Source organism: Ciconia boyciana, chromosome 1 (genome assembly GCF_034638445.1).
Source record: "Ciconia boyciana chromosome 1, ASM3463844v1, whole genome shotgun sequence".
In the NCBI taxonomy this organism is placed as follows: Eukaryota; Metazoa; Chordata; class Aves; order Ciconiiformes; family Ciconiidae; genus Ciconia; species Ciconia boyciana.
The window spans coordinates 145,623,243-145,638,045 of record NC_132934.1 but is presented as its reverse complement, the minus strand read 5'-3'; the positions used below and the strand labels follow the sequence as shown (position 1 = coordinate 145,638,045).

Sequence of the window (14,803 nt, the reverse complement as noted above, 5' to 3'; positions counted from 1 at the left end):
GGAGCACAGATAATTTAGACAGTTAAAGACAGAAGAAAGTTTACAAATGTTTTGTTTTGTCAGGCAGATATAGCACCTGAATAATATATTAATTTTCAATCAAAAACACTTGTTAGCATTTTAAAAAGCATTAAAAAATGGGCTTTTCATGAAAAAAAAAGCAAAGCTTGTCCTTTGCTATGTGTTGGATTAGGCAGTTATGCAGCTATTTGATTATAAACTGAAACGGATCAAAAAGGTTTAGTGCTCTTGAATCAACAGCACCTCCGAAAAAAGAGAAGCCTGAAACACACATCAGATGCCTGAAAGTTGGATAAAGCATAGTACTAACAAAGCACAGCTTCTCACATATACCTTTTGAAAAAAACAACTCCAGAAACTGTTGCCAAGATAAACAGCCACTGCACTAACAAATGTCTTTTTAATAAAGTCTGCACAGGCAGTTTGCAAAAAGAAATTATCAGTAGAGCATGACATAGGCGGAAAACTGAAGGATACTCTGACAACAAGGAAAGGCAAAGGAAAAAGAAAGGTAAGTGGATACTCTAGGCAGCGGAGCAATAAACAAAGTAACAAAAAAGAGAGAAAGACAAGAGAGAGAGAGACACTAAAATGACCATAACCAGACATTGTTCTTAAAAGTTAACGTATAGGTAGCTCTTCTGCACCTCAAGAATCAACACAGAATAGTTGTTCCTCTACACAAAAATAACAGCTTTAAAGCCCAAAAAATGTAATCACATTTGAGTCATGGCACTTAAAAAAGTAGGTTACAATTGCAAAGAAATGTTTTAAAAACAAACAAACAAACAAAATGTCTATGAGAAGCAGAAGTCCATAGCACATTGTCACACAGAAAAAAATCATTTTGTACTATTTTAAGGTTATGTAATGTGAAAGTTAATCAGAATAGTGGAAGAATTAAAGCTACAGGAATTATCTCCTCTAGAACCATTAGGAAAAAGCGTGGGCTGGAGAGAAAAAATATCATGACACATGGCAAAGCTAAAAGAACAGATTTTAACTTAAGACAAAAGCATATAGACATATTAAATTTTAAAAAGGCCATTGATTTAGAAAGGAAGGATTGACTCCATCAACATTTGTTCTTCATTGCAAGAGGTATGGTTAGAGTCTCAGCTCTGCAGTGTTGTTCCAGTTTATATATTAATTTACCTTAGTCAGTAACCAAACACTGCAACCTCAATAGGACAAGGTATGCTCCTACTTGCACCTTTCTTGTTAATGAAGACTAAATGCGATGTAGGCCATGATACCATGAAGATCTCGTCCCTGAAGAGATATATATGCAGCACAGGTAGGATCCTGATGACTAATTCTGCATACAAGTAAATAAATTCCGTTGAAATATAAGGAAGCTGGTATCAATACTTAATTTTGATGATCTCAAGCATTATATGTATGATCTAAATCTCTTTAGATTCATAGAGTGTTTCACAAGTATGAAGAGCCAGAATTCCCTTTTCTCCATCCTGTCTGCTTGAGCCTAAAATATTTGTTGGATTGACACATCAAGAAAATTAAATGATCAGTCCTACTCCAATTTGTAAATAAATAGGTACATTTGTTGCCTGCTTTTAATGTGGTGCTCCTGTGTGTTCTGCCTCACAAACATCAGATTTCCAGCTGAAGGAAAGCATGACAAGTCTCATGACAACAATGGAGCTTTTTCAACTTTTGGTGACAGACCTATAGGTTCAAAATTGTGATTAGCACAATACCCACACATACAAATCCTTCTGACAATCTATCATTCTTTTTTGCCAAGGATAGTCTGTCTTCTCTCAAAATAGGCTAGTAGGAATATTTCTGGCCATATAATCCTCTTCAATACTGTTATACTACTATGAACAGATTTGTAATGGGTAATTGTTGCCATTTTATTTGTGTGGTTAAAAACAATAGTTTTCCACATGCTGATGTTCAAAATTTTTACTCTGAAACATTACTATTCCTTACAGTTCTGGCTTAGCTCATTTTTGGGTACAGTCTACAATATGCCAAGTAGACATGAGCTGAAAACATTGTCTAAAATGCACAAATTCCATTGTGCCACTTCTGCGTAGAGCATTTACTCTTGTTGGCCTGCTCTGGAAAGCACTGGGAGGCACTCCATACAGTACACAGAGCATCTTGGCAAAGAAGCCACGTGCTGTCAATGGATGCAACAAAACTGTGCATTTATACAATATTACAACATAGCCCTGCTGGTTTAGCTTACACAACTAAAGACACATCAGAGAAAACCAAAATTCAAAATCAAAGTGCATTCCTTGTTACCCTCCATTCTGGGTTTACCATTCCTTTTATCAGACAGATTCACTAAATTCATGTTCATGCTTTTCACTCTAAGAGGTTTACATGATGAACCAGCTGTCAATAGACTCCTAAAGAGGATTGGAGCTCACATGTCATTGACGTGGCTGAGGAGGTAGAGTTGCTCCTATCAGTCCTAGAAAGATTAGAGACAAAGGAATATTTGAAGCTGCTTTTCCTTTTGTATTTTCTAAGCAGCAGAGAAAATAAATTACATAAGACCACAAGAGTGGGTGGAGAAGTCACTGTGAAATATTTACCTACCCTATTCAAGGAAGTATTGCATTAATCCAGGATTAGACTTCCTACAATAAATTCATCAATAGCATAGCACTTCCTCCTCAAACAGCAAGTGCAATGCCCTGCCAGACATACCCGTTCAATATAACTGCCAGCATGGCCTTCTGAGAGACGTGCTTTCATACTCTACCTTTGCCAGAGCTCCACTTCAGGCAAGGGAGTCCTTACAAAAACTCTGCCCAAGGATACCAGGGAATGAATGGCAGATGGACTTTGTCTACTGTCCTTACCAACTAGCACGGAAAAGGGAGTACTTCAGAAAGTGTGAGCAAAATCTTCAGCCTTTCACAGCTGCTTCTGAATGATGCTAATTCACAGGCAGTACTGAGTCAGTATCTTCTGCTGCACTTCTGAAAACTGTGAGTTGCTGTAACTGCCAATCTGTTTTCTATCTCACCCTGCCCAAAAGAAATAATATAAAACATGTGCAAAGGAAAAAAAAAAAGAAACCCAAGTGCATAAATTCTGAACCTACTCAGTTCTGACAGACCTGGTTCCAGCTCACTGTGCTGTCCTTGACTTAGCTCCGACCTGCTGTGGACAGAGCTCTGCATGGTCTCTGACTTCTGCTGGTCCATTAGCACAATTATTGCAGGTTGCCCCTGCAGTCCCATTAGTACCTATCAAGCAGAGAATTGCTTGCTTGGTCACTGTCTGTAAGCATTTTGGTGACTCATTTATCAGCTTTTGCTGTATTTCAGAGAGTAAATCACTTGAGCTCCTTATGAATAGCAGGTTTTAAAAAAAGCCATATGATTTGCCAGACTACAGACTGTGACCCTATTTTTTTTTAATTCACTGGCTAATTTATTCCATCTGCATTAATCTATTTTTCCATCAACTACATTCAATTTAACATGAACTTTAGTTCTTAAATGTATGACTACCACTATCCTGGAAATTTTTGCTGTGGCTGAGGTATGATTTCCAGTGCTTCTAACACAAGAGGACAAACCACTCTGATGCTAATTAATTCTAATGGGAGACACTTTTAAAGTGTTAGGCAGACTGAAACACATCTCTATCACCAAGCAGAACTATGCTCTAAAACATCTGCTCCTAACAGTAAGCTATTAAAAAAAAAAGAAAGAAAGGAAGGAAAGGTTTCTTTCTGTACCCCTTGCAGGGTGGGATTTTTTTTTGAGGCATCATGGCCTTCCATGTTTTTATCTTGTTAACATGTCTTATTTTGTTTGGAAGATCAAGCTGTAAGTATTCACTAGTGCAAGGCATTCAGTGTTAGCAAGGAGTGCCACTAACTCGGCTGGCTTGCTTCAAGGTTTGGGACTGACAGTTTCATATTCTTTTGTTAACTGCAGCTTTGGGTGGAGTTATGATTTTTTTAATCATAACTGAGGACTGATTGCATCAGAGCCTGGCTTACAACCACAGCTTTAATACACTCCATAGCTCACTACACCCTGCTCTCACTCTGTACTTCACGCTGTATTTCAGCTTCACCCAGTGTCCCTCTGTAGCCGCATGGAAGGGTTTCCATTCATCCTTCTCACTATTCCTACTGTCTCAGCATTTTATTGATAGCTCTCCTTCCAGATGCTTCTCCTTCCACCTCTGTCTGAGAGTCCTCTCTCCTCCCTCCATGCTTGGCAGCAGCTCTCCAGTAGCCTGGGCAGAGGCTGAGGCAGTATTTTTGGGAAAATGCTCAGTATGAACTAAGCTACCCAAGCTCTCACCTGACTACCCTGACTACTAGGAAAGACAGTAGCCTGCAAACCCTTCCTCTCCTCTTCCTTCAGGCCCTTATATTTTCAACAAAATAATAGTCACTGGAAGAAGAAGCAAGAGGAGGAGATAAACAAAACAATGCTGATTATGAAGAAATTTACTTAGAAAACAGAATACCTGAGTTATAGTTGTTTCAATATTGTATTGTTGTATCAGTTGTATACTGCTGTTTCAATTGATGTTTCATTATTTATTTAGAGTGATAAATTGAAAAAGGAAAAAAAAAAAAAAAAAGAGTGTCTTGGAGGCTGGTGGCCCATACACTTACTCAAGAATTAGGAGGTGTGTGTTTACTATCCCCCAGGGCAGAGTGGAGATTGTACATCCACCTCCTACAGGACATCTACAGTAAGGGAGCCCCACTGGCATCAATTCTTTTTTGATTGGACCATGAAACCAAGCTGCCTTTGTCCTGGGCTCTCTCCTCCTATGCTCTGCAAAGTTCATCGGTTCCTGCCCTACCTCAGGCTCACTGAGATTCAAGCCTTAGAGCTAAATGGTCCAAACTTACTGTCAAACATCAGATTCCTCTCCATGACTCCCCTTCTCAACTATTTTTGGCTAGACTTTCAGGTTTTGTCTTGCTCTATCCGTCAAATGCAGGGCCTGGGCCCACAGAAAATTTGCCATGTTATCATGCGGACCATTTACTGCCCAACAGCAGCACTGCAATGGCTGCCTATCCACATGTCCACCTGATGCAGCAATACATGTAAGGGCTGTGGATTTCCAATGCTTTGTTTTCCTTCTCCCCAGTCACTGTCAGCAAAGGTTCAGTTGTTCTTCCCCACGTAAAGCTTTTGCATACCTACATGGCAGAAAATTGGGGACAAAACTGAATTCTTATTAATTAGTATAATTTGACCACCTGCTAGTGCAAAGTTCTGATTCCCACAAATTGTTTAGTATGTCAGAGCTGCCACCCACACATAGGCGCATCGGCCAGGAATGAAGCACACAGAACAGTTTTTCAAGAAAAAGCTTCATTGAGGGATACTGAGTGACTGAGTTATTTGCTTCACCTTACATTGACAGCTACTCCTCACATCAGCTATTTAAGCCCCATGCATGCCCTCCTGCTCAACTGTGACTGCCTCTGTGCAACACATTTCTTTTCGAAGTCTGGCTGTCTGGTTGGCTTAACCCTTCAACCTTATAATGTAAAAAAATCCTTGCTGACATTAAAAGCCTTCCCCCATTTAAAGAGAGGTTTACATGAGGAAATAGCTGTCCAAACCCAAAGAGGATTGAAGCTTGTATTTTACTGGCATCTTTCCACAATTGGCCTAAGAGGTCTAACGAAGACAAACCCCACATAACCATATTATTAACCATTAGGAAGAGAGCAGCGGCTTGCAAAATTCAACAGTTTTGTGCAATGTCACAGCAAGTCAATTGAAACATTTGATCTCTGGAGGTTGGTACACTGCAAATTTTTCACTGAGTGCCGAGTTCAGTTTTTAGCCTGACAGTGGGAAAAGTGTGAAGCACTTAATTAGTACCCCCTAATTCTTTCAACAGAACACTTAGAAACAGAAATGAATAGTGGTGGAATTCTGTTTACCAAAATGTCCTGTCAGAATCAAAAAGCATTTGAGTGGCTACATGGGAGTACTATGGTTTTAGCCTGCCGATGACAGAACAGAAATTGGAGTACATAACCAATCTGAGATATTGTGAATAATTATAAGAAATAAGCTCTGAGATGATGAATAGTACACAGCAACAGAGAAATTAAACAGCTCTGAACACAGGGAAATTTATCATGAGTGAGGTCTGTGTCTGTATGTTTCATTAACAGCAAAAACTAAGTTAAAATCAGTCTTTTGTTGACCACATATCTTTTGCTGAAATGAAGCCAAACACTCTCCTTAAGTTATGCCATACAACCACATTTCTGTCTTCCTTCTGTTACCACTCCAAGATGCTTTTTTCCAGGAAATGGAGAACAGCAAGTTAGAAGGGGGCAGCAGAACTTTCCAATAACTTATTTGCCTATTGTGCATAATGTTGTCTTTCTATTATACTTCTTACCATTCAAGCAACAAGTTTGCTAGAGCTGCTTATTGCTTCTTTTGAGTTTTTCAGATTTTGAATGGTATTTTGTGATGTAGTAGGGGCAACAACAGGGAGCTGTAATCTGAGCTAAGAGAGTCTCAGCAGTCCCATGCCCCTACACAGTTTGGTCATTACAAGGTGTGTTGTGGCCACACGCCTCCATGTTAGCAACAAATGCTTGAGAGAGTATATTCAAACCCAAATGAACCAAATTAAATCAATTAGTAAAGTCGTGACTTTAAAACTTATTTAATATTATTTGTTCACTGCAGTGTCATAGCATTGGAACAAGCTGCCCAGGGAAGTGGTTGAGTCACCATCCCTGGAGGTATTTAAAAGACGTTTGGATGAGGTGCTTAGGGACATGGTGTAGTGGTGGTCTTGGTAGTGTTAGGATTACGGTTGGACTTGATGATCTTAAAGGTCTTTTCCAACCTATACGATTCTGTGATTCTGTGATTTAAAGATCCTCTTGGGGAACCAAGAGTCAGAAACATTCACTACAGATAAGAAATGGAAAGAAAGCCAGAAGTGTCACCATTCAGGCAGCAAGCAAGATTACCAGAAGCCACATGAGAATGATGAATGTGGCGGTTTGCTGTGAAGTCATCTATTTGTCCTGGACTCTTCTCTAATGTTTGTGTGATTGACATGAAAAATCAGAATGGTTCCTACACAAAAATGCAATTATGATGAGAAAATGACCACTTTCCCTGTTTGACTGTTGAACAGAAGATGATCCCATTTTATTCTAATAGCCAAAGATGAAAATTAGTCTTAGGGCACACAAAAAAATGTGTTTTGAATGTTTTTGAGTTCTTTTTTTCCTCAGTCTTTCTCCCCTGTCTGAAGAAGCTTTTAAATTGTCACATAAATTTTACTTATTTAGACAGTAACCATGTCTTCTTGACATCTAATTCTAAGTCTTATAAATGTCCTTTAAAAGTAGCAATACATCAACATAATTAAAAATCAAAATTGAGATTTATAATCACTCACTGCTAAAGGCATAATTTCACTTTCATATTGACTTCTTACTATACAATAGCTTATCCTCTCCCAGCTTCTCCAACTAACAGGAAATACAATTGCAATCTTTCCGTTGTATTGCTGCAAACCAAGAACTCAATAGACATTTTTAACTCACTGACCTTCTCATTGCAAACCAATCTCCCTACTGATCCTGGGACCACAGATTCAGGGCAAAGGAAGAGCTGGATGTGGTTGATTGTTTTTACTTTTTCTTACATAAGTGAGCATTACATAAGTGAAACTGAGAGACAAGAGAAATGCTGAGATAGTTTTACTTGATGAAACACAAATTCAAGCAGATCCAAAAAAGATGATGTTTTTTGTTATCTCAGAGAGGAATCTTCTTAATGAGGCACAAAGATTCAAATAAAAAACTTTCAAGGACTATCATATTAAATGACCAGCAAATTCCAGGGCCAAATTCATCCAACTATAACTTCAGTGCAGTAACGCTAGGGCTTGGTTTCATCAGCTTCCTTTCACAGTCTAATTTCTCATGAAAAGTTCATGACATAATGAATGCACAACTGCCAACCTGTTTTTTTTCCTAAGAAGATAATGTTATTATCTGACCACCTAAAGGAGGAACAGCCAACAATTACATCAAAGAAAGAAAGGGACCAAAAGGCAATATGAAATTAATGCCACAAGGTCTAGTTACTCTATTACCCCTCTCTTCCACCACCTTCCACCACTTTTCTATCCCAATGAGTTCCCTTCTTTTTTGAGTAACATAGTTTTAAATAGCAACAAAAAGTAATTGGTTACATGGGATTAAGAATTACTATTCATCTCATTTCTATAGATGGCCTTTGAGGCTCACTAACTTCTAAGTAGAAGACAGCTGACTTCACCCCTTTCCTGTGGATCACACAGGAGAATTTCAGATTTGGTTGATATAAAGCCATGCCATTAGGCTTTTCCCATGGAAGGAGCACTGATGTTGATGAGACCAAGGCAACCCAGGGGCCTTTTCTGTGGCCACATCCTGTACATGCAGAGACATGATGGAAGGAAGTAGCCTGTGCTTTTGGAGATGTCAGGGCTGACTCAAGGAGCATTGCTCATGCAGCCAGAGAGCAGTGCGAAATCTTCCTGCAAGGTAAGGGGCTCAGGAAGGTGGCTTGGACCAATGTCTATTGACTGTAAAAGCCACTTTCATGTAACTATAATGAAAAAGACCCTGTTCAATCCATTGTTTCAAGGCTGAGGAGAATGAGAGAAGTGCAAAATCAAAATCCAGACTTCACTGTCATTTTGCACTAGTTTAAAACCTATATTTCCGATAGACCAAACTACACTGCATAATGCAGTTCAGTGTAGACGGACACCTAGGCCACATGCATTCCCACTGAACGCCACTGGAGCTCATTCATAGTCCCTTTTAGATACACACGCCTGCATTTCCCACAGCAAGCAGGATTGAAGGAAGTATTTTGCTCACGAGAAGGCTGTCAGGCTTATTTCAGGGGGAAGGATGCTCTGGAAAGACAAAGTCATTGGAGTGACAATTGTGGATGGTCCAGACTTCCTCACACAGAGCCCAGGGAGCCCAAGGCAATGGAGTAAAAGCTGGAGTCAGAAGGTACTGTTCTTCAATACGCAAGGTAAATGAGAAGGCATTTTGACAAGCAGGCAGCCCAAGACAATCCGTGCACCAACCACAAAAAACCTGCAGGATTGAGCTGCAGTCAAATGGAAATGTTCAGTCCAGAACAGGGTGGACATCCATCTCCCTGGGAAAAGGGCCCCAGTTAACTCAAGAACATTTTCTTAAAGGTAATTTTAGCAACTGAGATAAATCCCCTGTTCTGTTAAATAGATTATTTGGAAAGTCTTGTCTCAGTGTACATTTGAACAATTTAGAGAATCTGGGAATCTTATCCCTGAAAGATAATTCAGCAATTTAAATTAAGTAGATGCATTAAAACAAACCGTACAGACATGCCAATTTAGTGAACCTCTTTACAGAAAAAAAAAAAAGGATTTGCTCTCCTCTTTTTTTAATCGTTAGTATTTTTCTTTGCAAGCAAAAGAACAATTTACATTAAAAGCTAATTCTCATTCTAATGAAACTAATCAAACAACTTGTGAGTCTGCAAAGGTTTATCCATGTTTTTATCTGCATTCTGTTGAGTAGTCCCAATGATTTAATGGTAATTACTCATACTAGAGGGGTCACACAGATCACATCAGTATTTTAACTGCACTTAATGTACATTGGCTAAAATACATGCTACAAAGAGCCAGATAAGATTCATCTCCACATGAAAAAAATCAATATTGGAGGAGCAAGACAGGTAAAGATCAACAAGGAGAAATTTCAGGAGATCCTTTCCTGAGCCCTAATATATTACTATAGAAGATTAGATATACATTGGGAATCTATGTCTCTATGATTCTATGATTCTACATTTGTCTGTAAGGGAGCATGGGGATGGCTCTTCAATTGTACATCTATTCCTAAATCACACACAGCAACTACAGTTTTCTCAACAGGAAAACGGTGATATCAAAAGACCTGGAGCTACTGCCTGCACTTGCAGGAAGGCGGGCTCACCCATGATTTAGTATTTTTCATCTCTGGCACCTGTGACCATGATTTCCAAACTGTGGTTCATAGGTTCACAGTAAGTTGTGTAGCACCAGTACACAAATTCCTCTCACCCATTGGAAAATATCAGGAAGACGTTTAGCCAGAAGGGTGAGACCTGGTCCATAAGAACACAATCATGGGTTTTGTTCCTGTACCAGGATCATTAACAGGACAGTAAATAGCACTGGTAAACACACCTGTAGCAAGACATATATGTGAATTTGCAAAAGAAAAACCTTATCTCCAGATGGACTCAGTCCTTCCCTTCCCCTGCCTGTCTCTCATCCTCACATATACGTTGTACTTACCGTGCTCTTTCAAAACAAGATGACATTAACTCACCCCCGCCACATGCTGAACTGAAGATTTACAAGATTTGATTCTGTCAGTAAAACTCTTAGTCAACACAACAAATCCTCAAATACTCCAAAAATCATTTCTAAAGGATTTATATGGCTCTCATGGTCAAGCTGTCAATTTGATTATTTTTTTAATATTTGGAAAGCATAGCTATAATGATTTCCAGTTCTCACTCTGACGGAAATACTTTCAGATGCACATAAAACCTTGACTTGGTTTGCTGTAGACTTATAGGACACACTTACAGAGTAGGTAAGTAAGGGGTGCAGCAAAGTTCATCCAACTAGCCTGGCTCCCCCTTGCCCAGATCAGGGAACTTACCAAAATGCCCCAAAAATCCTTTGCTCCCAGTATAAGCAGGTTTCCTTCTGAATGAGATGTAGGGGCAGAAGGCAGACCTCAGCCCTGTCCAGCAATTCAGGGATGTGGCCACATGCCCAGAACTGTGGGGAGCCCCCAGGACTGCACCTCCCACCCTGCCCGAACAGCCATGGAAAACCACAAAAAGAGGAAGGAGGGAGAGAAATAAAAAGAAAATTCTGCCCTTTGGATGAAGAGTCTAGCTGACTACAGCTAAGACTTACCCAGGATTCTGATCTGCATTGCACTTCTGATCCACTTTAATTAAGTAATTAAATAAATTGTATTTTTATGCTTATTTAATTTTAATTAATTTTTTAAAATAACCTGATTTAAACATTAAACTGCTCTAAAATCTACCATGGGGTTTTTTTCTGACTTGTAGCAGCACAAGAAGAGTCTCCAGCATCAGATTCTGGAAATTGTGCTAGCACTCTACTTCACCACTGCAGTCTAAGCCATTTTGCTCGATGCAGACTTACCCAGGCAGCATTTCAAGGCCTGTGCTCTGCAGGAGCTCAGATTAGGTACAGCATTGCTCTCACTTTAGGCTCAGTCAAGTCACCTCTACAAATTCTCAAAACTACCCGAAAAGGTTGACAGTCCACCCTGGCTGCCTTCACATGCTGTGGTTGCTGCTGGTGCAAAACTTGCTCCATCCCTCTACCAAAGGGGTTTAACAAAGTGAATGTGTGAACAAGGAAGGTTTAAAAAGCCACCTGCAATATTTTGGGGTCTATAAAATATTTCTAAACACCTACAAATAGAATTGCTGATGTTGTATCTGTCACAACAGGAAAGACTAGAACCCCCGCCCCCAAACCTGCACCTTTCCTGATGCAGGAGAGTATACACAAGGAGCACACACTCCTTCTACACTTGATATGTGGTGTGTCAACTATCACAGTTGTGTTATTTGTGCCATTTTAGTTTTCCTAGTCTTAGCCATAGTGATTCAGTTTACGGCCTTACGATGCATTTTTTCTGAAAGTGGTGAGGGGTGGAACATGAAAACTGCTTTATCTCTGTGTTTTATGACACTTGGTGACACCAAGTAGGGAAGAAAAGCCACGTGTCTGATCTTGAAAACACAGCAAAATTGGCCCATGGCTGCTATTAAAGCTGAGATTAGTTCAGAAATCCAGTGACCCACGACCCCCCCATGGCAATTAAGACTGCTCTGATGTCCCATTAAGCTTCTTGTTCTCTATGTGGGAGAAACAACATTCACTTAATGAATATATGTATCTGCTCTGCAAAGAAATAAAAATTAATTTGGATTAGGAGAAAAAATATTCTGTTTGTCCTTATTCTTTACCTTCCTTGCATGGGGACAGAAGTGAAATCCTTCCCCAGAGGAACGCAGCCATCCTCCCCTATTGCTGGTTTTTCACATGGGGTCTGTGGCTGTCCAAGACTCGCTACCATGCCATGATACTCTCTCAATAGCCACAGCTCATTGCAACTTTTGGTCACTGGTTTGGCTGCCACCTTTGCAGATAAATTGGTTTGATGTAAAGATGTCTGATTCAGCTCCATCTCTTGTTGTCTAGAAATTGTACTGTCATCTTTGTTATCCAAGTACATCTGTCCCTGGGGGGTGTTCTCCTAAAGAAAGTGAAAACAAATGTATTAGGACTAAATTGAATTGACTCAATGTTTACTTCAGTACAAGCGTGTTAAAAATGCCAAGCAGAAGATTTTTTTGTGCACCTTTGGATATTTCTCTTGTTGGTTTATTTCCACTAGGATTAAATCCAATGTTTTAAACCTCCCTGCAGCTTCAAAATTAGCCATTATAAAAACCATTGAAATACATAAAGAGATGGCTCTCCTACTTTTTCTGTGTCTACCATGATTTTCTCCCATAAATTTCCCAGAAACTTGCACTGGCCTATCCCACAGAATAAGCCAAAATCATTTCCACATCAGAGGTGCAAGAGCCACTGGTGCAGAACACCCTCCCGGCTTATAACAGCACTGTTTCACCACCAAGACATGACTTTTCTCCAGCAGCTGTGGTGGCGGCAGCTCCACCAAAGCCACCACTCTCCTCCCAGCCCACGGGCTCCCTCAGAAAGCCACAGTCACCCTGAAGCTCTGCCACACCTGATGGCCCCTCGTTAAGCACAACAGGTACTTGAGTTTTATGAAGACAACGTGCCATTTCAGCAGTTGCCAGCAGCATTTACGAAATGTGAATCAAGCCTTGATGAAAATTAGGTTCTATTATATGATTATTAATGGTGATTATAATAAAACTTAGTGCATAACAGTCAAAAAGCTTTTATACTCTCATCATTAAAATTCAGCGTGAAAAGTTATAAAAAACACTTCAGAATCCCACAAAGTGCACAAATCAGACACGAAGACTGAGTTAAAGATCAGCCTGTCTTAAATGCATGCTGTGGAGTCTAATCACGGGAATATTTCAGCGTAAAGTGCCGAAGCCACCGCAGAGGACAGCACAAGCTCAGGAAACAGGCCCGTCAGCCTCCAACGTCCCCACAGCAGGGGAGAGAAGCCTTTTTGGAGCACATATCTGCTCCTCCCTGCAGAGACCTCAGCACAGGACATGCCGGTAGACCTGCAGGGCTGTGGGGCAAAAATAGCACAGTAATAGGAAATAGGCTCTACTTCGGTCCCAGCAGGAGAAATCACTAGAAACAGAAATGAAAAAAAGCTAATGATGATTTTTGTGCAGCTTTGTGGTCTCATGGCCTTGCAGGCTAGAAGGGAACAGATACTCCTGAAAGAAAAGACTGAACATACAAGTCACCACAAATGCAGATCTTGGCTCCAAGCAAAGGCAGGCCTGCTAGCCAAATCTAAATCAGAATTTCCCCAGGTGGCATTTCCTTCTCCAGTCCTGCATTTATTTTTCTGTCTAGTCCCGATGTCCTTAGTTCTCATATCCTAATCTTCACCTGTCCTTACAAGTAGATTGACTAACTTGATTCTTCCCGTCATTACACAGTAGCTGGAGTACTGTGTCTGGTCCTGGTGCCCACAATTCAAAAAAGATGCAGACAGACTGGAGGGAGTCCAAAGGAGGGCCACGGAGATGATGAAAGGGTTGGAAAACCTGCCCTGTGAGGAAAGACTGAAGGAGTTGGGTCTTTTCTTCCTGGAGGGGAGGCTCAAGGATGACCTCATCACGGTATCCAGGTACTTAAAGGAGGCCTACAGAGAGGATGGAGGCTCTCTCTTCACAAGGAGCCACGTGGAGAAGACAAGGGACAATGGGTACAAATTGCACTGGGAGAGGTTTCATCTCAATATAAGAAAGAAATTTTTTATAGTGAGAACAATCACTCACTGGAACAACCTCCTCAGGAATGTGGTAGAGTCCCCACCGCTGGAGGTTTTCAAGATGTGACTGAACAGGGTGATAGATAATCTCATCTAGGCTCCCTTTCCCATGAAGGGTTGGACCAGATCGTCTTTCGAGGTCCCTTCCAACCTGAGCTGCTCTATGAGTCTATGATTAGCAGCCTGGAAAACATCAGCATAAATAAGCCTTTGCTTACTTGTTCTTTCTTGGTTTTCTTGAAAGGGAGAAAAAAGAAAAGGAAGGTAGGGAGAGTGTGGTGAATTACTGAAAGAAAGAAGGTTGCAGCTATTGGCTTCACAGGGCTCCCATTTTTTAACATGGCTGGCATACATCAAGCAACAGTGAAGATACTTCAATTTTCAATGGATAATACCTCTCCCTCAGATATTTTCCTGAAGGGACAAGCCCCGTCATCACCTGGTGTAAGGAGCACAGGCATGGCTGATGTAATACCAAACACACTGTCACTGAGCTGGTCTAGGGCTTCTTCATAGCCTGGAAAGCCCTGAACTTTGGTGATCCAAGGCAAAATCCTGAGTGAGACTCCTGGAAAGCCAGGCTTGCTGCTCCTGCACCATGGGATCTGAGGCTGGAGGTGTTGGGAGGGCCAACGCACACCACACAGGGGCCACCACTGCCCCACCAACACTTTCTTGTCACCTCTGATAGCCTGCTGCCCT

At 40.6% G+C, this 14,803-nt stretch overlaps 1 protein-coding gene across 1 annotated transcript in view; it reads right to left on the bottom strand.

The window, feature by feature from the left end:
- Positions 1-12,376, bottom strand: part of OCA2 (OCA2 melanosomal transmembrane protein) — a 180,305-nt gene extending 167,929 nt beyond the window's left edge. The window contains exon 1 of the mRNA XM_072853227.1: positions 12,108-12,376. Coding sequence (XP_072709328.1) covers positions 12,108-12,376 — 269 coding nt within the window. The remainder of the gene's footprint in view (positions 1-12,107) is intronic.
- Between the last annotated feature and the right edge of the window lie 2,427 nt (positions 12,377-14,803).